At 49.7% G+C, this 21,446-nt stretch overlaps 1 protein-coding gene across 2 annotated transcripts in view; it reads right to left on the bottom strand.

Annotated features, from left to right (window-relative positions):
* Rasgef1c (RasGEF domain family member 1C) overlaps window positions 1-21,446 on the bottom strand; it is a 67,234-nt gene that overhangs the window by 15,836 nt on the left and 29,952 nt on the right. Inside the window, exons 2-6 of one of the 2 annotated variants that reach the window (XM_076578253.1) lie at window positions 6,404-6,586; window positions 6,123-6,245; window positions 5,188-5,325; window positions 3,351-3,551; window positions 2,712-2,786 (exon numbers count right to left, since the gene is read on the bottom strand). In XM_076578253.1, coding sequence (XP_076434368.1) covers window positions 2,712-2,786; window positions 3,351-3,551; window positions 5,188-5,325; window positions 6,123-6,245; window positions 6,404-6,580 — 714 coding nt within the window. In that variant the 5' untranslated portion in view covers window positions 6,581-6,586. The remainder of the gene's footprint in view (window positions 1-2,711; window positions 2,787-3,350; window positions 3,552-5,187; window positions 5,326-6,122; window positions 6,246-6,403; window positions 6,587-21,446) is intronic. The other variant, XM_076578254.1, reaches the window with a different exon arrangement.

Here is a 21,446-nt window from a genome sequence, read left to right as displayed (position 1 = left end):
AGCAGTTTAGAGGAGAAGCAACACATGAGTTCTGTGGCGATGCATTATGATGAAAATCTCTCTCACATCTCAGAGACGGGAACTTCTGCTGCACCTTACAGGCAAGGTAATAATTACCTTGAGGTCACTGAAGAGTGACTGATAGTCTGCTGTGTGCTCAGCCTGTTTGTTCAGCCTACCTCTAAGAGAACAATGTAAAAACATCCGTACTCGCCTTAGATTTCCCACATAATCAGCTTTTGCAGCCTCAGCTAATGCATAGCTTTAATCATAAATTGTGTATTCTTCCATGCCCCTGGCCAAGTGCAATGCATGTGTGTTTGTGTGTGTGCTATAGAAATCATTTGCTGGAAATAGCAAACACTACAAAAGAGACCTTGTGCAATAAATATCTGCCACTAATGCTGAAAACAGCATGGGATAGTCTGTTTGCAGAGCTGTTTGTTATCTGGGTCAGTTGGAATCAGTGGGTTCATCCTTGTAAAACTCTGTTAGAGATTTCTGTAAGGTATCCATCAGTCCTTCCTCATGTGATGCCTTCTGTGCTGTTTAATAAAGGAGAACAAAACCCCATGTTAGGGACAGATTCATAGGGCAGCACTCAGGCAGGCACAGAATCAGACTCATCTGACAGATTACAGACAGGACAGATTGCAGACAGGCCAGAAACCATAAGCTACACAGAGACAGAAGACATGTAGAAAGGAGTGAAGAATTCAAATTTGGGCTCACTTTTGGCCAAAGACCTCCAAGATGAAGTGTTAGATTCTTTTCCTTAATTCTTTTCCTTAATGCATATCGGTGCATCCAAGACTATCTCTAATGCCTTTAGTCTGCACAGAGCAATAGAGCTGGAGAAAGAATTCAACAAAACTTCACAACCACGCATGAGGGACCTCTTGACAAACTAAGAAGCAAGGCACCTTTCAGACACCTGAAGAGATAACATAATAGCAAACACACTTGGGTATGGCCTGCTAAAAGTGTTCCTTCTAAAATCAGGAAAAGAAGGCTGTCTTCTCTCAACACCCCTGCTCGACATTGTAGCAGGGGTACAAGCTGGTGCCGTAAGTAAAACCGGGCAGGGGTGTCCCTCATTGGTTAATGATCTTAGCATTTCAGAGACTTAAAGTGATAGAGGAAGGCCTGTCTACTATTCATGTCCCTCTTATACCAGTAGATTTTCTATTTTATGGCTGTCACAGAAATAAAACCAATACTATTTCATTGCTGGAGGGATGGCTCAGTGGTTAGGAGCACTTGCTAGAGGCTCCCAGCACCCATGTGGTGGCTCAGTGGTAGAACACTTGCCTAGCATGCACAAGGCTCTAGGTTTAATCCCTAATACCTAAAATAAAGTTCCATTCAGTACTGTCAGTTACAAAACTGATATACAAAAAATTACTGTCATCTTAAGGGGGAGCGCCTGTTGGCCTCACGTTGAACCAACCGCTAGTTTTCACTGAATATTATTTTGACTTGAATGACAGCTGATCTGGCCTTGATAATGAATGAAAAGCTTGTTACCTCCAAGAAAACAATCCACAGCATTTGTTGCCAGTGATGAAGTTCAAGCTTTCAAGAGAAAATTGGGAACTTACAAAACCCTTGTCCACCTCTGTGAGCTTGAGAGCCTCTGAGTGTTCACAAAGTTTCTTCTCCCCAGCAGTGGGGAGATCTGCTTCACTCAGTAGTGTCTCCGGGTTTTTTAGGTGATCAATGTATCACATATTCAAGGTGCGTGACAGTCCAGTGATGTCACGGTGTATGGAAAGCTCACAGATACATTTTTAGATCTTATGTTACAACGAGTGTTTAAAAACAGCACTTGCAGTACCTAACAAGAATATGGACAAATATCTCACAAGAATATTTCAAATTCTCAACTACGGCCCACGAGACTGGCACTGGGATGGAACCCAGGGTTCCCTGCGTGAGAGGAAAGTGCTCTGCCCTTGTCCTTCAACTCCCAGCCTGAAGGACATCTCTGTAGTTGATGCCATTGCTCATCGGCCCTAAAGTCATGTGATCTCTACCAACAGCGTACAAGAGCTCTATTTTCCTTCCATAACCACAGTATGATCCTTATGGTCCTTGCCTCTCTCAGAGGCAAAAAGGCCCTGCCTTTTGTTAGGCAGGGCCACTGGGATGCTTCCAGTTCTGGCTGGATCTAGCCCTTTGGTTAGACACCCTACTTCAGTGGTTGGGCCTCTAGGAACCAAGAACTAGCTCTAAATCCTGGACTGGCTCTATGTGCCCAATCTTCTCAAGGTACCCAATCTTCTCAAGCACGGGGCACCAGCCGGCACTTCCCTCGGTGGCCGCTGGAGGGCACCGGCGCCCGCCGAAACGGACAAAGAGGACCTGCAGGTCCGGGGATATGCAGGATGCACCCTGTATCCAATCTCTACCCAGCTGACTCAAGGTGACAGCAGACTTCTCGACCACACAACCACCCTGGCTGGATGAGTGATTTGATGCGGTACAGCCAGTCCGTCCCCTAGGCTCCCCGGGACTCAGTACTCTTGCCATCTGTGCTGGAAAGTCCTGGATGTAGTGGCTAGGGGCCCTCCATTCCATTCTGGGCATCAAGGCTCCCCCAGCTGGTGCCCGTGAGATCCATCCATATCACGCCCCCCACCCCCCGCCTCCTATGTGACCATCACTGGGTGGAGGCCAATGTTGTCTCTGCCCTTCCAAGAACCTTTTACCTTTGTGCCCACCAGGGGGTCCTTGTTCACAAAAGCCTGGACAAACTCCTCAGGTCCTATGTGTCTTAGTCGCTCCTGCGTGGGAAAGGGAGAAGAGTCAGAAAAGAGGCAAGGCAGAGGGAGGGGTTGCATGCTGGGAGCCAGCAAGGGAGCCGTGAGGGATACAAGTGTGGCAGGAAGGCGTCCACTGCCCTTCATTGCTTCTCTGGGGGTGGGACCCTTTGGCCTCTGCACCTACTTAGAACCCCATGTGTTTGGGGCAAGGTCAGCTCATTCCCTGTTACCTGCATGAAGGGGGACTTAGCTGCTACTCTGGAAAGCTGGGAAGGGCAGCCTCCCTCCCCTGACCCCCATGCATGTAGGGCCCAAATGGGAAGTTCCTCAGGCCTGAGAAGAACAGACATTGAATGGCATCATGAGAGTTTGAACCCAGTTCCTCTGTCCTCAGTCTAGACTCTTATGTTGGCACCTCTAGACCTCCCGTCCCAGGCCCAAGGATGCCGAGGAACTGCTCCAAGGCCTTCTGCAGATGCCCCTGATCACTAGGCCTAGATCCCTGGGCTAGCCTGAGATCAGGAAAGACAGGTTGGGGACAATGTTGGCTACTTATAATGGCTCCCTTGGGCAGGTCCCACTCACCAGCTCCACGTGGGTCAGTTGCTGGGCCAGCGTGTAGGGGTCGCTGCAGACACCTAGGAGCTCCCTGTGGATGGAGGCTGGTGGCTTGGCCCTGTACGAGATGGGCTTGTCCGCCCCTACCAGGCCTTCTGGCCCCTGGCCAAGCGATGCCAGTTTCTGGTGCAGGGTCTGCAGGAGCTGATGCATCCTGTTCCCATAGGTCTAGGGCAGGGGTGAGGGGAGAAGGTGCTCAGGAGTCAACCCCAGCTGCCGGCTCCTCTGTGTGTGTGTGTGTGTGTGTGTGTGTGTGTGTGTGTGTGTGTGTGTGTACAAGGCCAGGTACCAGCAAATATCGTGGGACCTCTCCCATCCTAAAAAAGGACCCTAGGTTGGACATGTGGTAGTTGGGGCCAAAGTGAAGGCCTGTTAGGGAGAAGGCTGGAGGGTTCCAGGTGGGAGCTGAGAAAATACTTTGGGTAGGCCATCTCTGGCTAACTCGCAACAGCTGTCTGAGCTTCGGGGTGAAGTGGAGAAGGCCAGCCAGGGAAGGAAGGAAGAGGAGGAAGGGACGGCATGGGACAGGCCCTGCCCGGAGATGGGGCCTCTTACTGGCTCCCGTGGGAACCATCCTGCTCTTCCAGCCCAGCTCAGAAACGCCTTCCCAGCCAGCCTCACTCTCCTGCCTCAGTCCCTGGCAGTGCCTCCTTCTTCAGTGAGACTTCTTCCACAGGGTCCCGGCTAGAATGATGCTGAATGGGACAGGAAATGCCGTCTCTGTCACCAGAGCTCAGCCCAGCTCTGGGCAGGCAGCATGTACCCCGTGAATGGGACAAAAATCCACTCCACGTGGAGCTCAGATCGACAGCCTGCTTTGGATCATGCCCTGAGCTGGGGGTAGGGGCAGGAGGTTCCTGCAGGGGCACCCTCTTCTACGCACAAGGGGGAAATCCATCATCTCTCCTGCAGAGACCTTATTTCTTAAAAAAAATTTTTTTTTAATTAAAAAAAATGGATGCAAACATGTTTGTTTGTGTGTGGGTGTGTGCACTTCAGTGCAGGTGCCCTCAAAGGCCAGAACAGCGCTTTAGTCCCCTGGAGCGTGAGTTACAGGTAAGTTGTGAGCTGCTTGGTGTAGATGCTGGGAACTGAACTCACATCCTTCCGCTTTTAACCACTGAGTCCTGTCAGCCCCAGAGGCACTACTTCTAAAGAGAGATGCCATCAGTCAAGCTGGGTTATTGAGATGTCTACATATCCCAAGAGTTTGGGCCAGTAACCCAGAATAGCCCCCTGAGTGTGTTAGCCTGTGGCAAATGTCACCCCTAGAGATGACGCTACTCCTCACGAGCCAGGGAGCTATCCCGGGAGCTGGCAGAGCAGCAGTAGGCAGTGGGGGAACCTGCTCTCTCAGGAGCTCTTGTGGTTCATCTGTGGAGCCCTTCTCCTGCCCCAGTTACAGGTCCCTGGCTATGAACACTACCAGCTCGACTCTGCATGGGGAGCAGGGCAGTGGAGGGAGGCCTCTGTAGCACCGGTCCCTGGATATGGGACTTTGCAGGTGGCTTACTGGGTCAGAGAGCCTGGACACCAGTCCATCTGCGCCCATTGGTGGGTCTTATTCATCACCTAATACCATTGCCAGGACAGAAGGGAGAGGAAGAGATCCTGGGCCTAAACCTCACCCTGGGTTCCCTCCCTGATAAGCAGGGCCTGGTTTCTCCATGGGCTCCGGAGGGCCCACTGAGGGGTTGTACTATGCCGTGTGGGGAGAGAGGAGCCCAGAGGAGGCTGGAGACGGGCTCAGGTCCTGGATAGGAAGATACAGGAAGGGGAGTGACTTCCACCCGGGCTGGCCCACCTCATCACACGGGGCAATGCGGCCCACCACGTCTGTTAGGTGTCCAATGGTGGACTCCTCCTCGAAGTCCCGGGGGAAGGTTTCAGTCCACTCGGCCAACAGCTGGAGCAGCTTGGCCCCAAACTTCCGGACTCGGGCCTGCAAGGCGAAGCAGAAGCAGGGGCCACTCGGCGGGGGTAGTGAGGAGTTCTCAGGGCCCCAGGAGCCCCTCACTGAGCATGCTCTGCCTGTCGGGGGATCATACCATGGGCCCCCGCAGGAGGGGTGGTAAGCCTCTGGGTATCTGCACCCGCAGCAGAGAGAGGTTAGAAGGTCTCCCTGACAGAGGAGGCCACCTACCACCGTGCAGGAGAATCTGACAGCACAGGGTGAGGCTTTAGTCCCAGCTGAGATCAGGACAGAGCACCCAAGTGAGGAAGCCCGTGTCCTAGTGCTGGGACTTGGACCCCCAAAGAGAAGGCAGTTACATGAGTCAGCCATGTCCTTTCCTTGAGCCGGTTGAAGCTGGGATTCTACCACAGTACCCAGAAGCCTGACTGACACGGGTGTAGAAAACCATGAGGCCAGGGAGAAGGGAAAGGGTCTGAGGCGCCAAGGGATGGAGAAGCCGTCCTTCTCATACAGAAATAGAATGCAACTGGACGGAAGCCCAGCAGAGGCATGGGGCCATGCCAGGTCACAGGTGGCAAGGCCCCTACGGACTAGGCTCTGGGGACCCAGGTCTGGCTTTAACATGCTCTCACTGGACTTTGGAAAATGGCACAGGTATAAGGTACCTGTCCTTGCAGGTCCTGGGCCTCAGATAAGTCACCAACTTAATAGGCTCCCTTTCCAGAGGGCGGAGCAACCACGGCCTCCCGGAGAGGCTGACACTGGGAGGTCACGCCCCCGGGATACAGGTGCCCTCAGGGGCCCCCTCCTGCCCAGCCCCTCACCTTGTCCAGCACCGGCTTGTCCAGCTGCTGCTGCTCTATGCACAGGTGGCACACCCGCGCCAGCAGCTCCCGGGGCTCGATGAAGAGGCGCGAGCTCAGCAGGAAGGTGAAGACATAGGCTTTCTGGGGAGGATACCGCACAAGCGCATCAGGGCACAGAGAGTGTGTCGCCAGCCTGCCCCAACTCCCCAGGCACGAGGCCATCCCCCCCCCCATCGCATCAGCTGCCCCATGCTCTCTCTCCTGCGCCCCCCCCCCCCCCCGCCAGGAGGCTCACCTACCTCGGGGTAGTAATCGGCTGTGGGCACTAGCTGCTGAATCAGAGTGTCCAGAGAGGCTGAAGATGGAGCTCCGTCCAGGAGGGGCTGTCCAGCCTGCTCGCCTTCTGTGGATTCTGTGGGAGGCGGGCTGAGGCTGCCCGGGGTGACCATGTCGGAGGCACTCAGTGTCCGGGGCATGCCTGCCTGGAACGGCAAGAAACAGTTGGGGTAACCCGAGCTGGGTTCCAGGCTGGAGGACTCTGCCTCTCGCTGTCTGCTTCAGTTCAGTGAGCACATCACGTGAGGCGGCTGGTGTCCCTTACTCCACAGCCCAGCATCCACTCTCCATTTTCGTCTAGTTCCCCTAGGAACTATCTCGTCTTCACTGTTGGTCTCTCCAGAACCTTCTCTTCCTGGGAAACCCCTCCATAGAAGCTGGTTGTCCCTCCACTTCTCTCTCATCTTTATATTTCAGGCTGGCCTGTAACTCGCAGCAACCCTCCTGTTTCAGATTCGTCCGGGGCTGGCACTCCAGGGGTGAGCCACCATGCCCACCCTTAATTGTCCTTAATAGTCACCATATTCCCCCAGCTACTGGCCACAAAGAGTGGCTCAGGGGTGACCCTGATCCAGACTAGGGGTTCAGGAATAATCCCAGACCTTCATTGACTCTTTGAAGCTATTGTTCCCCTGAGGTCCTATTGACTGGATGTTGGGGGATGGATGTAAGCTCGATATTGTTGAGTTCATCTTGTCATTATGAGGATCTGGGAAAGTAGGCACACTCTTTTCTGGGGGAGAGAGCTGAGAGTGAACCCTTGTGTATACACTACCTAAGGGCTCTACCACTGAGCTAACTCCCCAGGCTTTTTGCTACTTTTCATTTCCAGACAGGGTCTTCTAAGTTGCCTGAGCTGGCTTTTGTATGGACTCTGTAGTCCAGGCAGGCCTTTGAACTTATGGTCCCCTTGCCTTAGCCTACTGAGCAGCTGAGATCACAGGCCTGCACCACCATGTCTGACTGAAAGCAGACACATTCCAAGAACAGTGTTAGAGCTGGATGCTCTTCCTGAGCCATGCTGCGGACTTCCCAGTTGTCTGCACCTGCTTAAGTTGGCGTTCTTGCCAGTGCAGTTCAAATCTCTGCCTCCCGCAGCTGCCATTCCAGGAGCTCTGTGACATGGGTCCACTCACCCGCCCAACCTTGCTTCCTCCCTTTCCCATTGGGCTTCTGCCACCACCACATGCTCTCCTCTCCAAACATGTCCTACTCTGACCCCTGCATACGCTGTCGCTCCTGCAGGGTGGCGCCCACCTTCTTCCCTCCTCTTCCCTCAGTCCGTGTCTGAGGCACCTCTGGGGCTATCATCCCTGCTTCCTCCCAGTGTCCCTCTACTCCAAGGCCATGCCTGGTCCCTCGTGGACACCAGGGGACTTTCACTGTGAGCCCTGTTGTAAGTCTGGGGGCTTCTGTCAGCTGCCGGTGTAGAGAAAGCCCTCTGTAGGCATGACAGTGTTCTCTCTCCATGCAGGCCTCCTCTCCACCAGTGTCAGAGAGTCTCTGTGGCCAGCAGAGGGCCACATTTTTACAAGGAGCATAACGCTGGCTCCCAGAAGCTCTTCATCACATCCCTATAGGCCAGTCTGTGGGTGTTGGACCAGCCCCAGCCTAGACAGTCAGGTCACCCCACTTTCTCAAACACAGAATCTTATAGGATCACCCCAAGGAACTTGCCAGGACTTAGTGTTCTCTGCTGCCCCCTGAATGACTCTGGCTTTTTCTGCCCCTGAGTGACTCTGACCTGAGAGCAGAGACAGAAAGAGAGGGGGTCAGAGCACACTCAGGGATGAGAGGGAACCTTTCAGAGAGCTGTCCACAGTCTGTGGTGGTAGAGGTGCTGGGATGGGGCTTGGTCGCCAGGCATGGAGGCGCACGCCTTTAATCCCAGCACTCTGGAGGCAGAGGCAGGCGGATCTCTATGAGTTCTATGCCAGCCTGGTCTACAAAGCAAGTTTCAGGACAACTAGGGCTCATACACAGAGAAGCCCCACCTCATAAAACCAAAAATGGGGGTAGGGGGTTGGTCACTCCAGGTGGGGGCAGACTGGACAATCCTGACCTTGGTGACAGTCCCAGATTGTCACCTCTCTAGCAAGCTGTAAGCACTCAATTTTCAGTCCTGAAACTGTAAATTTCGCAAACCACCTCTTGTCTAACCATGTGGGGAAGCCACTGTAGATGAAGATCTGCAGGGGGTGGGGGGGGCCCCCTGAAGATTCTCACTGGAGAGGGTGGCCATCTCTAGGGACAGCGGGTGCCAGCTCTGTCTCATGCCTGGGGCTCAGCACCTGGTTCTAACTCCACAGGACAAAGTGTGTGAGCTTAAAAGGTCCCCTCTCTCCTGTGTGATATCTGCTACCTCTTCGCCCTGCAGCCTGTCCTGGACTCCGGTCCCATTTTCTCCAAGATGGGCTAGTGACAACATGGAGGTAACACTGAAACTCTCCACGGGACAGGGCAGCCCTCTGCCACATGGTGGGAGGAACCATAGAGGGATGCTTCACAAGACAATCAGGGAAGCTCCCAGAATACCTCTGGTCCTGGCTTAGCGTCCATCGGGCATTTGACGCTGGGTCCATGACAGTGGGTGGCTAATTCACACTGGGAGCTGAAGGAGTGTCCCACAGGGATGACCAGAGAGGGGACCGGCTGCACATAGGAGGCTGGGAAAGTCACTGCACTGAGGCCTGAGCACAGGAATGAGCCCGTGGAAAAACATGCCTGGCAGGAGACCAACGCAGGTGAAGGCTGGGATGATTATGGAAGGTGTGCTTAGGTGGCGGGGACCAGGTGGCAGGTCCTGAGTGACTGAGTAGGGGATGAGGGAAGGAACAGGGTGATGGGGACATCACACATCCATGTGTGGAAGCACAAGCCTGTCCAAGAAGCACGTGGAGGCCCCAGGCCCTGCCCCCACATGTCCTTTCCTGTAGGTATGACTGACTTTTTATTAGTTTCTTAACTACTGCCCTATAGCTTCCTTACCCAAAGACAATACAAGCATATATTTATTTCCCCTTTCTTTATTACACACATCCAAAATAGCATATTCCCCACAATGACCAGCTCTGGATTCTTTTCACTAACAATACATCTCGGAAATCTTTCTGTGGAAGGCCAGGGTTTGTTTCTTTTTTTTTTTTTCTTAAAATTTTATTTTAATTTTTAAAACCATCCTATTCACTATATGTCCAGAAGTAATTCCATAAAGCCAGTGATGATGCATCCTACATGTTCATCAACGGACGAATGGATAAACAAAATGTACCATATATATATATATATATATATATATATATATATATATATATATATATATATATGATGAATTATTATTCTTCCTTAAAAGGGAAGAAAATTCCGATATGTCCTACAGCATGGAGAAACACTGGGGACATTAGGCTAAGGGCAGAAGCCAGTTACAAAAAGACAAAAGCTAGTCTGGGGAGATAAGCAGTTAAGAGCATATACTTCTCTTGTGGCTCACAAAGTCCTCTTTTGGTTCCCACAGGTACCACGCTCAGTTGTGTTCTCTGTTTCTGTCTCTCTCTCTCTCAGAACAATAAATGTTTGAATTTCTCTCTTGGCTTTTTTGGTGGCATGAAACTGTGTGTGTGAACTGGATCCAGGCACAATGTGGTTTTAGGAGGTCTCCATTTTATGACGCATCACTGAGCTTCACGGTATTGTAACAGATACTTAAGATAGTCAACGTATCAAGATAAATGGTTTATTTCAGCTTACTGTTTTGAAGCTTCCTTTCTGGTCAGTATCCTAATCGCTTTGGGCTAGTGGAGACACCACAATAGGGTTCTTAGCAGAAAAAAAAAAAATCACTCGCCTCATAGCTGGTACGTGAAAGAAATGAAGAGGAAGAGCTCATAGTCCTCTTCAGGTGCATGACCCCAGTGACCTGAAGAGTGCTCACTGCGTTACACCTCTTAAAGGTCTGCCACCTTTCCACAGCACCATCCTGGGGACCAAGCTTTGATGCACAGGCCTCTGGAGGAACCTCAAGATCCAAACTAGAGTAAGACCATGTGTAAGTTACTGTATCACTGCTGTGATAAATACCTTAGAGTAAGACCATGTATAAGTTACTGTATCGCTGCTGTGATAAATACCCTAGAGTAAGACCATGTATAAGTTACTGTATCGCTGCTGTGACAAAATAACCTGACAGACACGGCTTAAGGGAGAAAGGGTTTATTCTGTCTCAGTTCATCATGGCACAGGGGCTGTGGTGGCAGGAGCTGGAGGCATCTGGTCTCCTTGCATCCATAATGACAAAGCACAGTTATAAGGGCTGGTGCTCAACCTAGCTTTCTCCTTTTTATCCAACCCAGAACCAGAGCCCAGGAATGGTGCCAGTCACTTTTGGGGTTAGTCTTCCCACCTTCACCTAATTAAAATAACCCCTCACAGGCATGACTGGAGGCTAACCTAATCAAGATAAGCTCTCATAAGAGAGCCGGGAGCCACTAACCATCACAGACCATGAAAGAGATGAGAATTATACAATAATCAGTGCTGGCGGGCATGTTGGAGTAACCCTTTGAACGCTGCTGGGGTGAAGGGGTACATGACGACATTGGTACTTTTGAACTGTACCAAGATTTGGTTTCATGTGCCAAGTGCTTTGTATCCCATTGTCCTTTCATGCCAATAAAGTCCTTGGCCATACACTCCATGACAATAATCACAAGGGAGGCGTGCTGGGAAGAAAGGTGTGTGCGTCAACTGTAACACTGCAAAGTCCACTCTGTGGCTTGTACTGGCAAGGGTCCCCTTATTTTTCACACTAGCAGAAAAGCTGCCAGCCCGCTACCCTCATGGGGACTTTACCTACGGTGTTTAGGACGTCTAATTTTTGTCATGAACGCTGTTCAACTTCGCCACTTCCTGTCCTGCACTGAGATGACTGGGCCTGTGTATGCGTGTTTCCAGTTACTGTGTACGCCATCCATTTCCAGTTGAACCGTCCTTGCCTTCCATCAGTGGCTCCCACTTAGTCCTGTAGTTCGATCTTTTAATGTGCTGCTAGGTTTGGCTTGATTGTTTTGTTGTTGTTGCTGAGGACCTTTGCATCACTGTTCCTGGAAGGAATGTTGTCCTCAAATGTTCCTTTGTTGTAGGACCCCTACATCAGACCAAATACTTGCCCTATAGAATGAGCTAGGAAGTGTTCCTCCCCTTCGATTATTGGTAAAAGTTTGAAAGGACTGGTATTAGTTCTCCTTCGTGTATTTACCAGTGAGGCCACCAAGTCTGGGGCTTGTCTCTGTTGGTGCTTTTGATCACTAGCCCAATCTCCTAACTAGTCTCAGGGCTTTTTCAAATCTTCATTCCTTTGTAATTCAGATGTCATAACTTTTGTGCTTCTAGGAATTTCCATCTGCTTCATCTAGCTTATTCAATTTGTTGGCATACAATTGCTCGTGGCATTCTGATATCACTTCTATTTCTGCAGAACTGGCTCCATTCAGCTGCACTTCTTTCTTTCTCCTCAGAGCTTTTGGAAGCTTGGGGAAGAGGCTTGAGTCCCCAGCTTTCTCCCAGGGCCCGGAGCCAACCTGCTTCTGGGCAGGCATCTAGGGGCAGGTGTTTAGGGTCGCAGCCAACCCAGGGCAGCGAGGCTGCTACTTTGCTTGGCTGCTTCTTCAGGAACAAGGAACAAACTATGTCCTTCAGGGCTGAGGCACTCAACACAGGGCTGTTTCCAAGGGTCTGGGTGAAGAACTTGCTCCACCTAGTCCAGACAGGTTCCGACCTCCGGAGGTTTCAGTAAGAAACAAACTCTATGCCGCTCGGGTCGTTTAATCCTTAAAGCATCCTTTAATCCACCTGGCTTCATCCACAGCAGGCTGGTGACAGGACTGGCTGGGAGGGGAGCACCGGGCTGACTTAGCTGGGGCTCCTGATGACAGAGCCTGTTGCTTCCACACTCCCAGAAGCAGTGGTTTTGAAGAGCTCGGACACTTGCAGGAAATCTGTTGTTGCAAATGGGGAGCACCGAGACCCACTGCAGGCTGGCCGCTGAAAAACAGAGCTCTCCAAAGAGGGCAAAGCTGGCGTCTCCCCTGCTCCATTCCCCACCCTCAGCCCTGATGACAACCATTTCCTAAACTTTATTTGGGGAGAGGCACTGGGTCAAAGGACACCAGCCTTTGAAGAGCTGTACCACTTAACTGATCCCTGAAACCACAGCAAAGGGCTACTGTTTCTACGTCCCAATCACCATGCTTTTGAAATTTTGGGTTGAGACAGGGTGTCCCTCTATGTAGCACTGGCTGTCCTTAAACTCGATATGTAGACCAGGCTGGACTTGAACTCACAGAGATCCGCCTGCCTCTGTCTCCTAAGTACTGAGATTAAAGACGCTCCCCACCAATGCTTGGCTCCAATCACTGTGCTGCGATTGTTGTTGTTATTATTATTATTGTTAATTTATATGTCTGAGTGTTTACCTGCAATATGTATATGCACCATGTATGTGCCTGGTACCCATGGAAACCAGGGAGTGTGTCAGACCCCCCAGAACTGGATTTTCAGACAGTTGTGAGCCATCATGAGGCTCACAAAAACCCAGGGAGTGCCTTTAAGCACTGAGCCATCTCTCCAGCCCCCCAACCCCCACTCCAAACCCCACTACCACTACCCCACCCCACGACGCTTCTTTGCTTCCATATGTCACTTTTGCACTGGTTGGCACCCAAGTCAGGAAGACTAGAGGCAGGGTGGGGGTGAAAGAATCCTGGTTCACGAAAGTATTGAATCCTTTTCCTGCTGAGCTGGCAACCCAGGTTATACAATTAAAGTAACTCCTGAGTCCTGTTTGGAGAAGACCATGGAGAAGTGTCCTTTCGGTATTTCCCCTTCATTAATAAAAAATTAAAAAAAGAAGACTCTATAAGCATACCCAGAAGTTAAATAATAACAACTATTATTATTACTATCATTGTTATAAAATGAACATCTGTGACCTACTTCCTAAGCTAATAAAATGAGCATTACTGGTACGACAATGTATCATGCCCTTCCCTTCATCAGTCCCACTATTCACCCTAACCTTTGGTGGATAAGCATCTTGACTTTTGTGCTAAAAGTTTCCTTGTTTTTTATTTATAGTTTTTCTCATATATCTATCACTAAGCAATATGCAGCAATATATTGCTTAATTGTTGGAGATTTAGGAAATGAGTTTATTAATGACTGAGAAATGCATCATTAGGTGATTTCATCATTGTGTGAACACTGGTATATGCTTATACAAATCTAGACCAGTTGGTGCAGTCTATTATGTACCAAGCATGTGTGTGCTCATGTGTGTGTGTGTGTGTGTGTGTGTGTGTGTGTGCTCGTGTGTGTGTGTGTGTGTGTGTGTGTGTGTGTGTACATATATGTACATATGTCATTGCTCCTAGAACTATGAGGAACAAAAAATATGAGAGTAAATCAAAGACAAGAGAAAGTGATTTAATCAAGAAAAGTGACAAACACATATGGACAAATGTGTGCCCATGTGACATGGTATACTTATTATCAATGGTGATGGCTGGTATTGTCAACTTGATGAATTTTTGAACCACCTAGGAGATGGGCCTCTAAGCATGCGTGTGTGTGTGTGTGTGTGTGTGTGTGTGTGTGTGTGTGTGTGTGTGTGGTGGGTGGGGGGAGGGGTATCTTGATTATATTAATTGAGGTAGAGAGATCTTCCCACTGTGGGTGTCACCATACCTTGAATGGGATACTGGAGTACATAAATGGGAAGAGGGAAATGAATGGCGCAGACATTCATTGCTCTCTACTGACTGTGCATGCAATGTGATCCGCTGATTCAAGCTCTGCTGCCTTGATTTGCCTGCCGTGAGGGGCTGCACCTTGAACTGAGGTCCAGAATAAGCCCTTTCTCCCTGATTGTTGATCCTGTCTGGGCATTTTATCACAAAGTTAAAAACAAACAAACAAACAAAAAACCAACTACCAACAAAGGAAAAAAAAAAAAAAAACAAGACATCAACCATTTTCATTATCAAGTTCATTATCATTAACAGGCGCCGTGGTTTAAATTTAAAAATGCCCCATCCAGGCTTGGTGTTTGAAAAGTTGGCTCCCAGCCAGCGCTGCTATTTTGGGAGATTGTCAAACCTTTGAGAAGTGGAGCTTAGCTAGAGAAAGCATAATAGAGCACAAAGGGTAGTCTCAGAAGGTTGTGGCCACCAGGGGCTCTAATCTGAATTCTCTACTCCCTGTTCTGGTCACCATGTAAGGTCACAAGCTCCTGTCACCATGGCCAGGAGCCATGCTGTCATGCCATGAGAGACTGAAATATCCTGATGCTCTGAGTCAAGACAAATCTTTCTTCCCTTACACTGTTTCCATCAGGCACTTTGCCATAGCAACCAGAAAAGTGACTAATACAGAAACCTGGCGCCAAGAAGTAGAGCTGTTGCTGTGACAAACCTGACCATGTGGTCCTTGGCCTTTGCAAATGGCTTAGGGGAGGAAGGTGGAAGAGCTCAGAGACGTGGGGTAGAGAAGTCCTAGAGAGCTAAGTGGGCCATCTGGGTAGACGTGTGGATCAAAATGCTGGTAGATGTGCAGACAGTAGAGACAGTGCTCATGAGGGTTCAGACAGGAATAGCGACTCCATCAGGAATCGAAATAGAGGCCATTTCTGTTATAGCCAAAGAATTTGTCATTCTGTCAGTGTCTGGAAAATGTGGGTCACACTTAATTCTAAAGTAATGGATCAAATGGTTTGGCTGAAGATATTTCAAGACAGTAGCACATCCTGGCTGCGGCATGATTATTACTTGCTGCTTTTAGCTAGATATGCAGAGATAATTTTGCAAAAAGTACAGCAAAAAGATGTGAAAAACATGCAGCTTGGCAAGGAAAAGAATGCATTTAAAGCTGCAGACAGGTGGGTCAAAGAGAAACCATGCAATTTGTACTTGGACAACGTGAAAGAGGTTTTGCTGAGGCAAGACCCTTCCCACTGAATACTGCAGCCTGTGAAAATACAAACAGTTTGAAAGACTTTCCTTTGGAAAGAGAGTGTTTGGGAAATGGAAACTCTAGGGTACCTTGCTCAAACAAGGAAAGTATTTTCCCTGGTTCAACCGTGTAGGCATTTGCAACCTACTGCAACCGTGATCAGGCAGGGCCCTGAGCTGGCAGCAAAGCTTGGTATAATTCATGTGGTGCCAATTTTGCAGGCGAGTCCAAGTGGCAGAGTTGTGAATCAGAGTTGCGGAAAGAAAGCCTGTGAAATCAGGCCATGTGTAGCAGGGTCAGATCCCCTGCATGGAACGCTGAATGAACTGTACAGGATGCTTTAAAGAGAAGCCTGAGTTGTAAGGAACCTCCAGGATTTTGGAGACTCTGGGAGCATGGAATATGTCAGAGTGGAGCCTGTCCAAGAGCAGGCCTGTGTGCTGAAGGTGGAAAGGCTGTGGGTACAGAGACACCCGAGCCTGTCGACCTCAGATGGTGCCACCATGACCCCCTAAACCTTCTCTGCTCAGATGGGAGTCACCCTGCCGTGCCTTCTCAGCCATGGTGGACCATAGCCTCTGGAAGAGTGAGCCAGAAGAGAGTCAACTTCCCTTCAGTTGCTTCTGTCACAGAAATGTGAAAAGTAACTGATACTTCAAAGATTTTGCATACATAATCGTGCACACGATGCTCTCTACATGGGGTAGCAGCATGGTAATTTTGCCACCAGCACCACCACGAATATGCAAGCAATGTACTATGATATTATGGGGTGATAATCTTCTGTCTCGTATACAATCCATTACTGGCCAAAATGGTATATAGCACTTGACTGTATTTTCAAGGCAAAGGACAATTACAAAAGTGGCCTGCCTCCTCTGGATAGAGGTTCCAGGAAGAGGTACATGTGGATCGGTCTCAAGGTTCTGGTCTCACCTCTGCTTCTTCCATAGTAGCCAGAGAGGTTGTGTCAGCAGGAGTCTTGGTGGGGAGCGGGGTGGGGTGGGGTTGGGTTGGGGACTCAGCATAGCTGGGAGTCTCGCAGGGCTGAGTTGTGGACTAGATCTTGGACATGTGCCTGAAATAGTCGGAGGGAGGGGGCTGCACTGTATTCTCTGCTCCTAAGATTGCAGTGACCTGTCTCCAGAACTTAAGGGAGAAACTGAAAACTTCTGTGAGTGACATGGAGGTCCTCAGCAGAGCAGGAAGGGAGAGCCCCACATCAGCATCTGGTGAATATGAAACAAATACTGTTGACAACCTAGGCCAAGTTCTCCAGGGCTTCTGTCCTCAGAGTTATCACACAGCCTGATGGAGAGGAAGATGTGAAGACTGACTCTAAGTCAGCTGCAGTCAGCACTGTGGTACTGGTGAAAGAACAGCCCAGAAAGAGACCCCACACAGATACAGTCAACTCCCAGAAACAGACCCCACACAGATACAGTCAACTCCCAGAAACAGACCCCATACAGATACAGTCAACTCCCAGAAACAGACCCCACACAGATACAGTCAACTCCCAGAAACAGACCCCACACAGATACAGTCAACTCCCAGAAACAGACCCCACACAGATACAGTCAACTCCCAGAAACAGACCCCACACAGATACAGTCAACTCCCAGAAACAGACCCCACACAGTTACAGTCCACCGGACTTGGACGAGGGAACAAGAGCGATAGCATAGAGAATATATCACCTCTGCCACAAGGGATGCCAGAACATCTGGATATTCTCATATGAAAACCTAGCACAGGGCTGGTGAGATGGCTCAGTGAGTAGAGGCCAAATTCTGAGTTCAATCCCCGGGTTCCCATGGTAGGAGGAAAGGACTGAATCCTGCAGGTTGCCCTCTGACCCTACATGAATGGAATGCATGTGCACCCCACCCGCACCCCACTAAATAAAATGTGTAAAAAAGAAAGCAGTGACTATAGACACGAATATCACATTCTTCACAAATATCAGGTCAACTTGGTCTGTAGATACAAATGTCAAACACAGACTTCTAAACTCCTAGGAGAGAATGTAGAAGAAAATCCAGGTGATCTTGGGCTTTTCAGGTTCAACACCAAAGACGCGTTCCACGAAAGAGAGAAGTAATATACTGGACCTCATTAAGATGGCCATTTTCTGCTTCTGAAAAGGCACTGCCCATCAAAAGGACAGAAAGAGGAAGCATGGTCTCGGGGTAGATGCCCTGTCATGGCACTTTCCCGGTTAGCCTCTAGGGCTTTCTGAATGGGTACCATCTGCTATCAGGTACCTGGGCATGCTGTGGCTGAGTCTTATGACCTTCCTTAGTCTGTGGTCAGGGGCTGATTCCCCACAGAGGATGAATTAGCCTGTGTTGGAGACACATAAAACTACTGTTTCACCTCTTAGGCTCCCCCGCCTGGCTCCTTTAGTGGAAGAAGACCTTCAAGCTAGCTGCCCACACCCACATCACTAGTCTATACTACTCCAGCATCACCCCTTCATCCATGCCAGCTTTGCCTCTGGGAACTGGCCCCTTGTTTCAGGAAAGCCATATTCAGTACACCTGACACCAAGGATACGGTGCTGGGAAGCTTTTAATGCCTTGACAGCTGGAGTGATGGCTCAGCGATTATGAGTATGTCCTGCTCCTGCAAAGAGGATTCCAGTTTGGTTCCCAGGGCTCACATCGGGCAGCTCACAGCCACCTTTAAGTCCAGCTCCAGTGCCCTCTTCTGGCCTCTGTGAGCACTGGCACTCATATGAACATACCCATGTGCAGACACATATATATACATGCAATTAAAAAAATAGAATTAGAAGCCCGGCGGTGGTGGTGCACGCCTTTAATCCCAGCACCGGGGAGGCAGAGGCAGGTTGATCTCTGTGATTCCAGGCCAGTCTAGCCTACAGAGTGAGTTTCATGGCAGCCAGGGTTACACAGAGAAGCCCTGTCTTGAGGAGCCAACATAATAATAATAATAATAATAATAACAACAACAACAACAATATCTTAAATTATAAAATGGCTTTAAACCTAAGAAATACAACATGAGCCACTAGATCAGAGCATAGTGGGAGGAAATGCAACTACTTACACCCCCAAGAATCTCTGCCCAGTAATTCATACACAGCTCAGGAACCCACCCATAAAAACAGGCAGCTCCACAGTGCAGATTCAAACGCTTCCTCCAAGTGCTTCAGACCATCTTCCTCGCCCTGCAAACAATCTCATGCATATTCATAGCATCTTTATTTACAGTGCAACACAATGTGGTGATATGCAGGAACTGTATCAGTAAGACAACAACAGAAAACTAAAACTAAGAAAGGGGAGCTCGCCGGCAAACTGGGACAGCCCGGGAAGGTCGTGGGCTTTGAAGGAAAGTGGGAAGGAAGAACATTTCTTAAAATAGTGACAACTTCCCTACCAGCATGCCTCTTTCCCCATTTTGTCCCCACTCCCACAGCCGCCCCACACTCGGAGCCCTGGGGGAGGGGTGGCAACAGAGAGCAGAGAAATTCAAGACCCTTCTTTGGGCCTTTGAGCCTCGCTCACCCAGGGAGATTTCATGGATGGAGGGAAGGTTCCTCCACTATAGTTAACAACATTGGCTTTCTGTATACTGAAAATTCACCATAGCAGGAGACTTTAGGTGCTCTTACCATTAAAAAAAAGTATCTCTATAAGATGATGGATATGTGAATTTGTTTAGTAATAACTCTAATATATATATCAATATCAGCACATTACATTACAAACGTCAAAAATAGCATGCAGAGTAGAAAGAAGTTCCCTTGCTTGAGGGAGAGGACATTGCAGGAATAAGGGTTCAGTAAATGCTGGTAGCAAGTGGGAGAGAGAGGGGACTTCCCCTCGGCCTGGGTCCCTCTGCAACTTTGGGGAGGTAAACATTGGCCACACAGGTGAGTGGAAGCAGTTTCCATGGGAAATGTGGGGGCCGGAGGAGAGCAAGAAATGGCTGTCGGTCTCTCTGCTGGGAGCTCCCCACCTCACCTCATGTGGTTGACTGCCTATCATCCAGAGCTCTGGAGGATGCTGTCTCCTGGAGAGGACCTCTCAGTTCATACCATGCAAACCTGTCCTGTGGGTCCCTCAGTGTGACTTCACTGGGGTTATTTCTCTACAGCCTCTGGCATCTACTGAGGCTGTTTTTGTTTATTGATTTCTTCTCTGTCTCCCCCATAAGGCTGTGAGCCCTGGGACAAGGTCTCTCATATATATAGCCATGACCCAGTGCCTAGAAAGTAGTGGGCACCTGGAGGGTACATGCCTGAAATGAAAAATGAGTCAGGGAATGGATGACTATTAGTTATGTTTTTATTTGACTACCGACTTGCTGTGTGGCTTGGACAGACTGCTTCTCTGCTTTTGGTCTCATTTCCCTCCCTGAACTATAGGAATGGGAAGTTAACTCTGGCCTAGTACTGGTCTGCTGAGAAGTATGAACATTATAGGAAGTCATTAGTTGCCTGGGTTCCTGTTCACAGGCCCCACCTTGCTCCTCTTGAAAATCAAGATGATATCCAGTTGTCTCTAGCCCCCAACCCTCCTCTTCTTCCTACACCACGGGGTTGGCATCTAGCCATGAGTTCTTAAGCACCAGGGGTCAGGTCTATGTGGGCCAGGTGGGAAGCTCAGGGAAAGGGCATCTGTGCCATAGTGCCTGTGTGGCGGTCAGAGGACACAGCCGGAGGGAGTTAGCGCTCCCTGCCACCACACAGACCCCATGAGTTGAACTTAGGTCGCCGGGCTTGGTGTCAGAAGCCTTTAGCCACTGAGCCGCCTCACTGAGCTGTGTTGTTCCTGGTTAAAATATGACTGTTGACTGCCATCAAGACAGCTCAATGAGTAGTTTGCTGCCAATCCTGAGGGCCTGAGCCATGTCCCAGGCTCCTCAGCTTTTCGTCACTACAATAAATGCCAGAGACGATCAATTTATGAAGAAAAAAGGCTTCTTTTGCCTCAAGGTTTCAAAGGTCCAGTCTGTGACTGGGCAGACTGTCTATATCTAACCTGTGGTGAGGACAGTCTGTCCAGTGGAGCAAAACTGCTCACCTCACAGCGTCTGTGATGGTTGATGTTGTCGATTTGACAGGATCCAGAACCACCCAGAAGACAGGCCCCCTGGGTACATCCACAGGGGACTTGGCGGATTATGCTAGTCTCTGGGCATGCCTGTGAGGAATTATCTACATGGAATTAACTGAGGTGGGAAGACCCAGCCCAGACAAAAAGGAAAACAGGAGCTGACCACAGCATTTACTGGTTTCTGATTCCTGACTTCAGGTACGATGTGACCAGCTGCCTCAAGCTCCGGACGTCAGGGCTTCCTTCCATGACGGACTGTACCCAGAAACTGAGCAAAAAAAAAAAAAAATTATTTAACAGCCTATGTCTCCTGAGGGTAGCTCTCTCCACCCTTGCAGGGTAATTTCACTTAAACTTCTTTTTAAAAAGTTGTTTGCTGACGCTAGCTTACTAATTAAAGGGTTTCTATAAGGCTTTTAATGTCTCCCTAGTTCTGGCTAACACACCCACTACTCCCTCCTCCACCCCATTCCCCTTTATTCCCTCAACTCCCAGTACCCCCACTTTGAACACATATTCATTCTATTGGCTCTGCTCCTCTGCATGAACCCTAACACATATAGAAAGTGACTTGTGAAAGGGTCCCCTGAGCATGGGTGCAGCCTTGAGAGACCTGCTAGAGGTGGAGCAGGAGGCGGGTGGGAAGAAGCAGTGTGGGTGTAGATGGGGTTCCCCATCAAGCCTCAGTTCCCGCCGCTGTGCTCAGTGAAGATGATAAGCCTGTGCAGGCGTGGATTGGCGCTGAGCACACATGCCCGCTCAGTACCACCTGTACAGCTTACGGTCTGCCCCGGCCTTCCTGCCGGCTTAGAGGGGCCCGCCCCATAGGCGCCAAGCCCATCTATCTATCATTATACGTTTCCGCTAGCTTCTCTCTTGTGTCCATGTGGGGTGAAGTCCTGCCATCCTTACC

Source organism: Peromyscus maniculatus, chromosome 8, assembly GCF_049852395.1.
Source record: "Peromyscus maniculatus bairdii isolate BWxNUB_F1_BW_parent chromosome 8, HU_Pman_BW_mat_3.1, whole genome shotgun sequence".
Lineage (NCBI taxonomy): Eukaryota > Metazoa > Chordata > Mammalia > Rodentia > Cricetidae > Peromyscus > Peromyscus maniculatus.
This window is presented reverse-complemented; position numbering and strand designations above follow the sequence as displayed.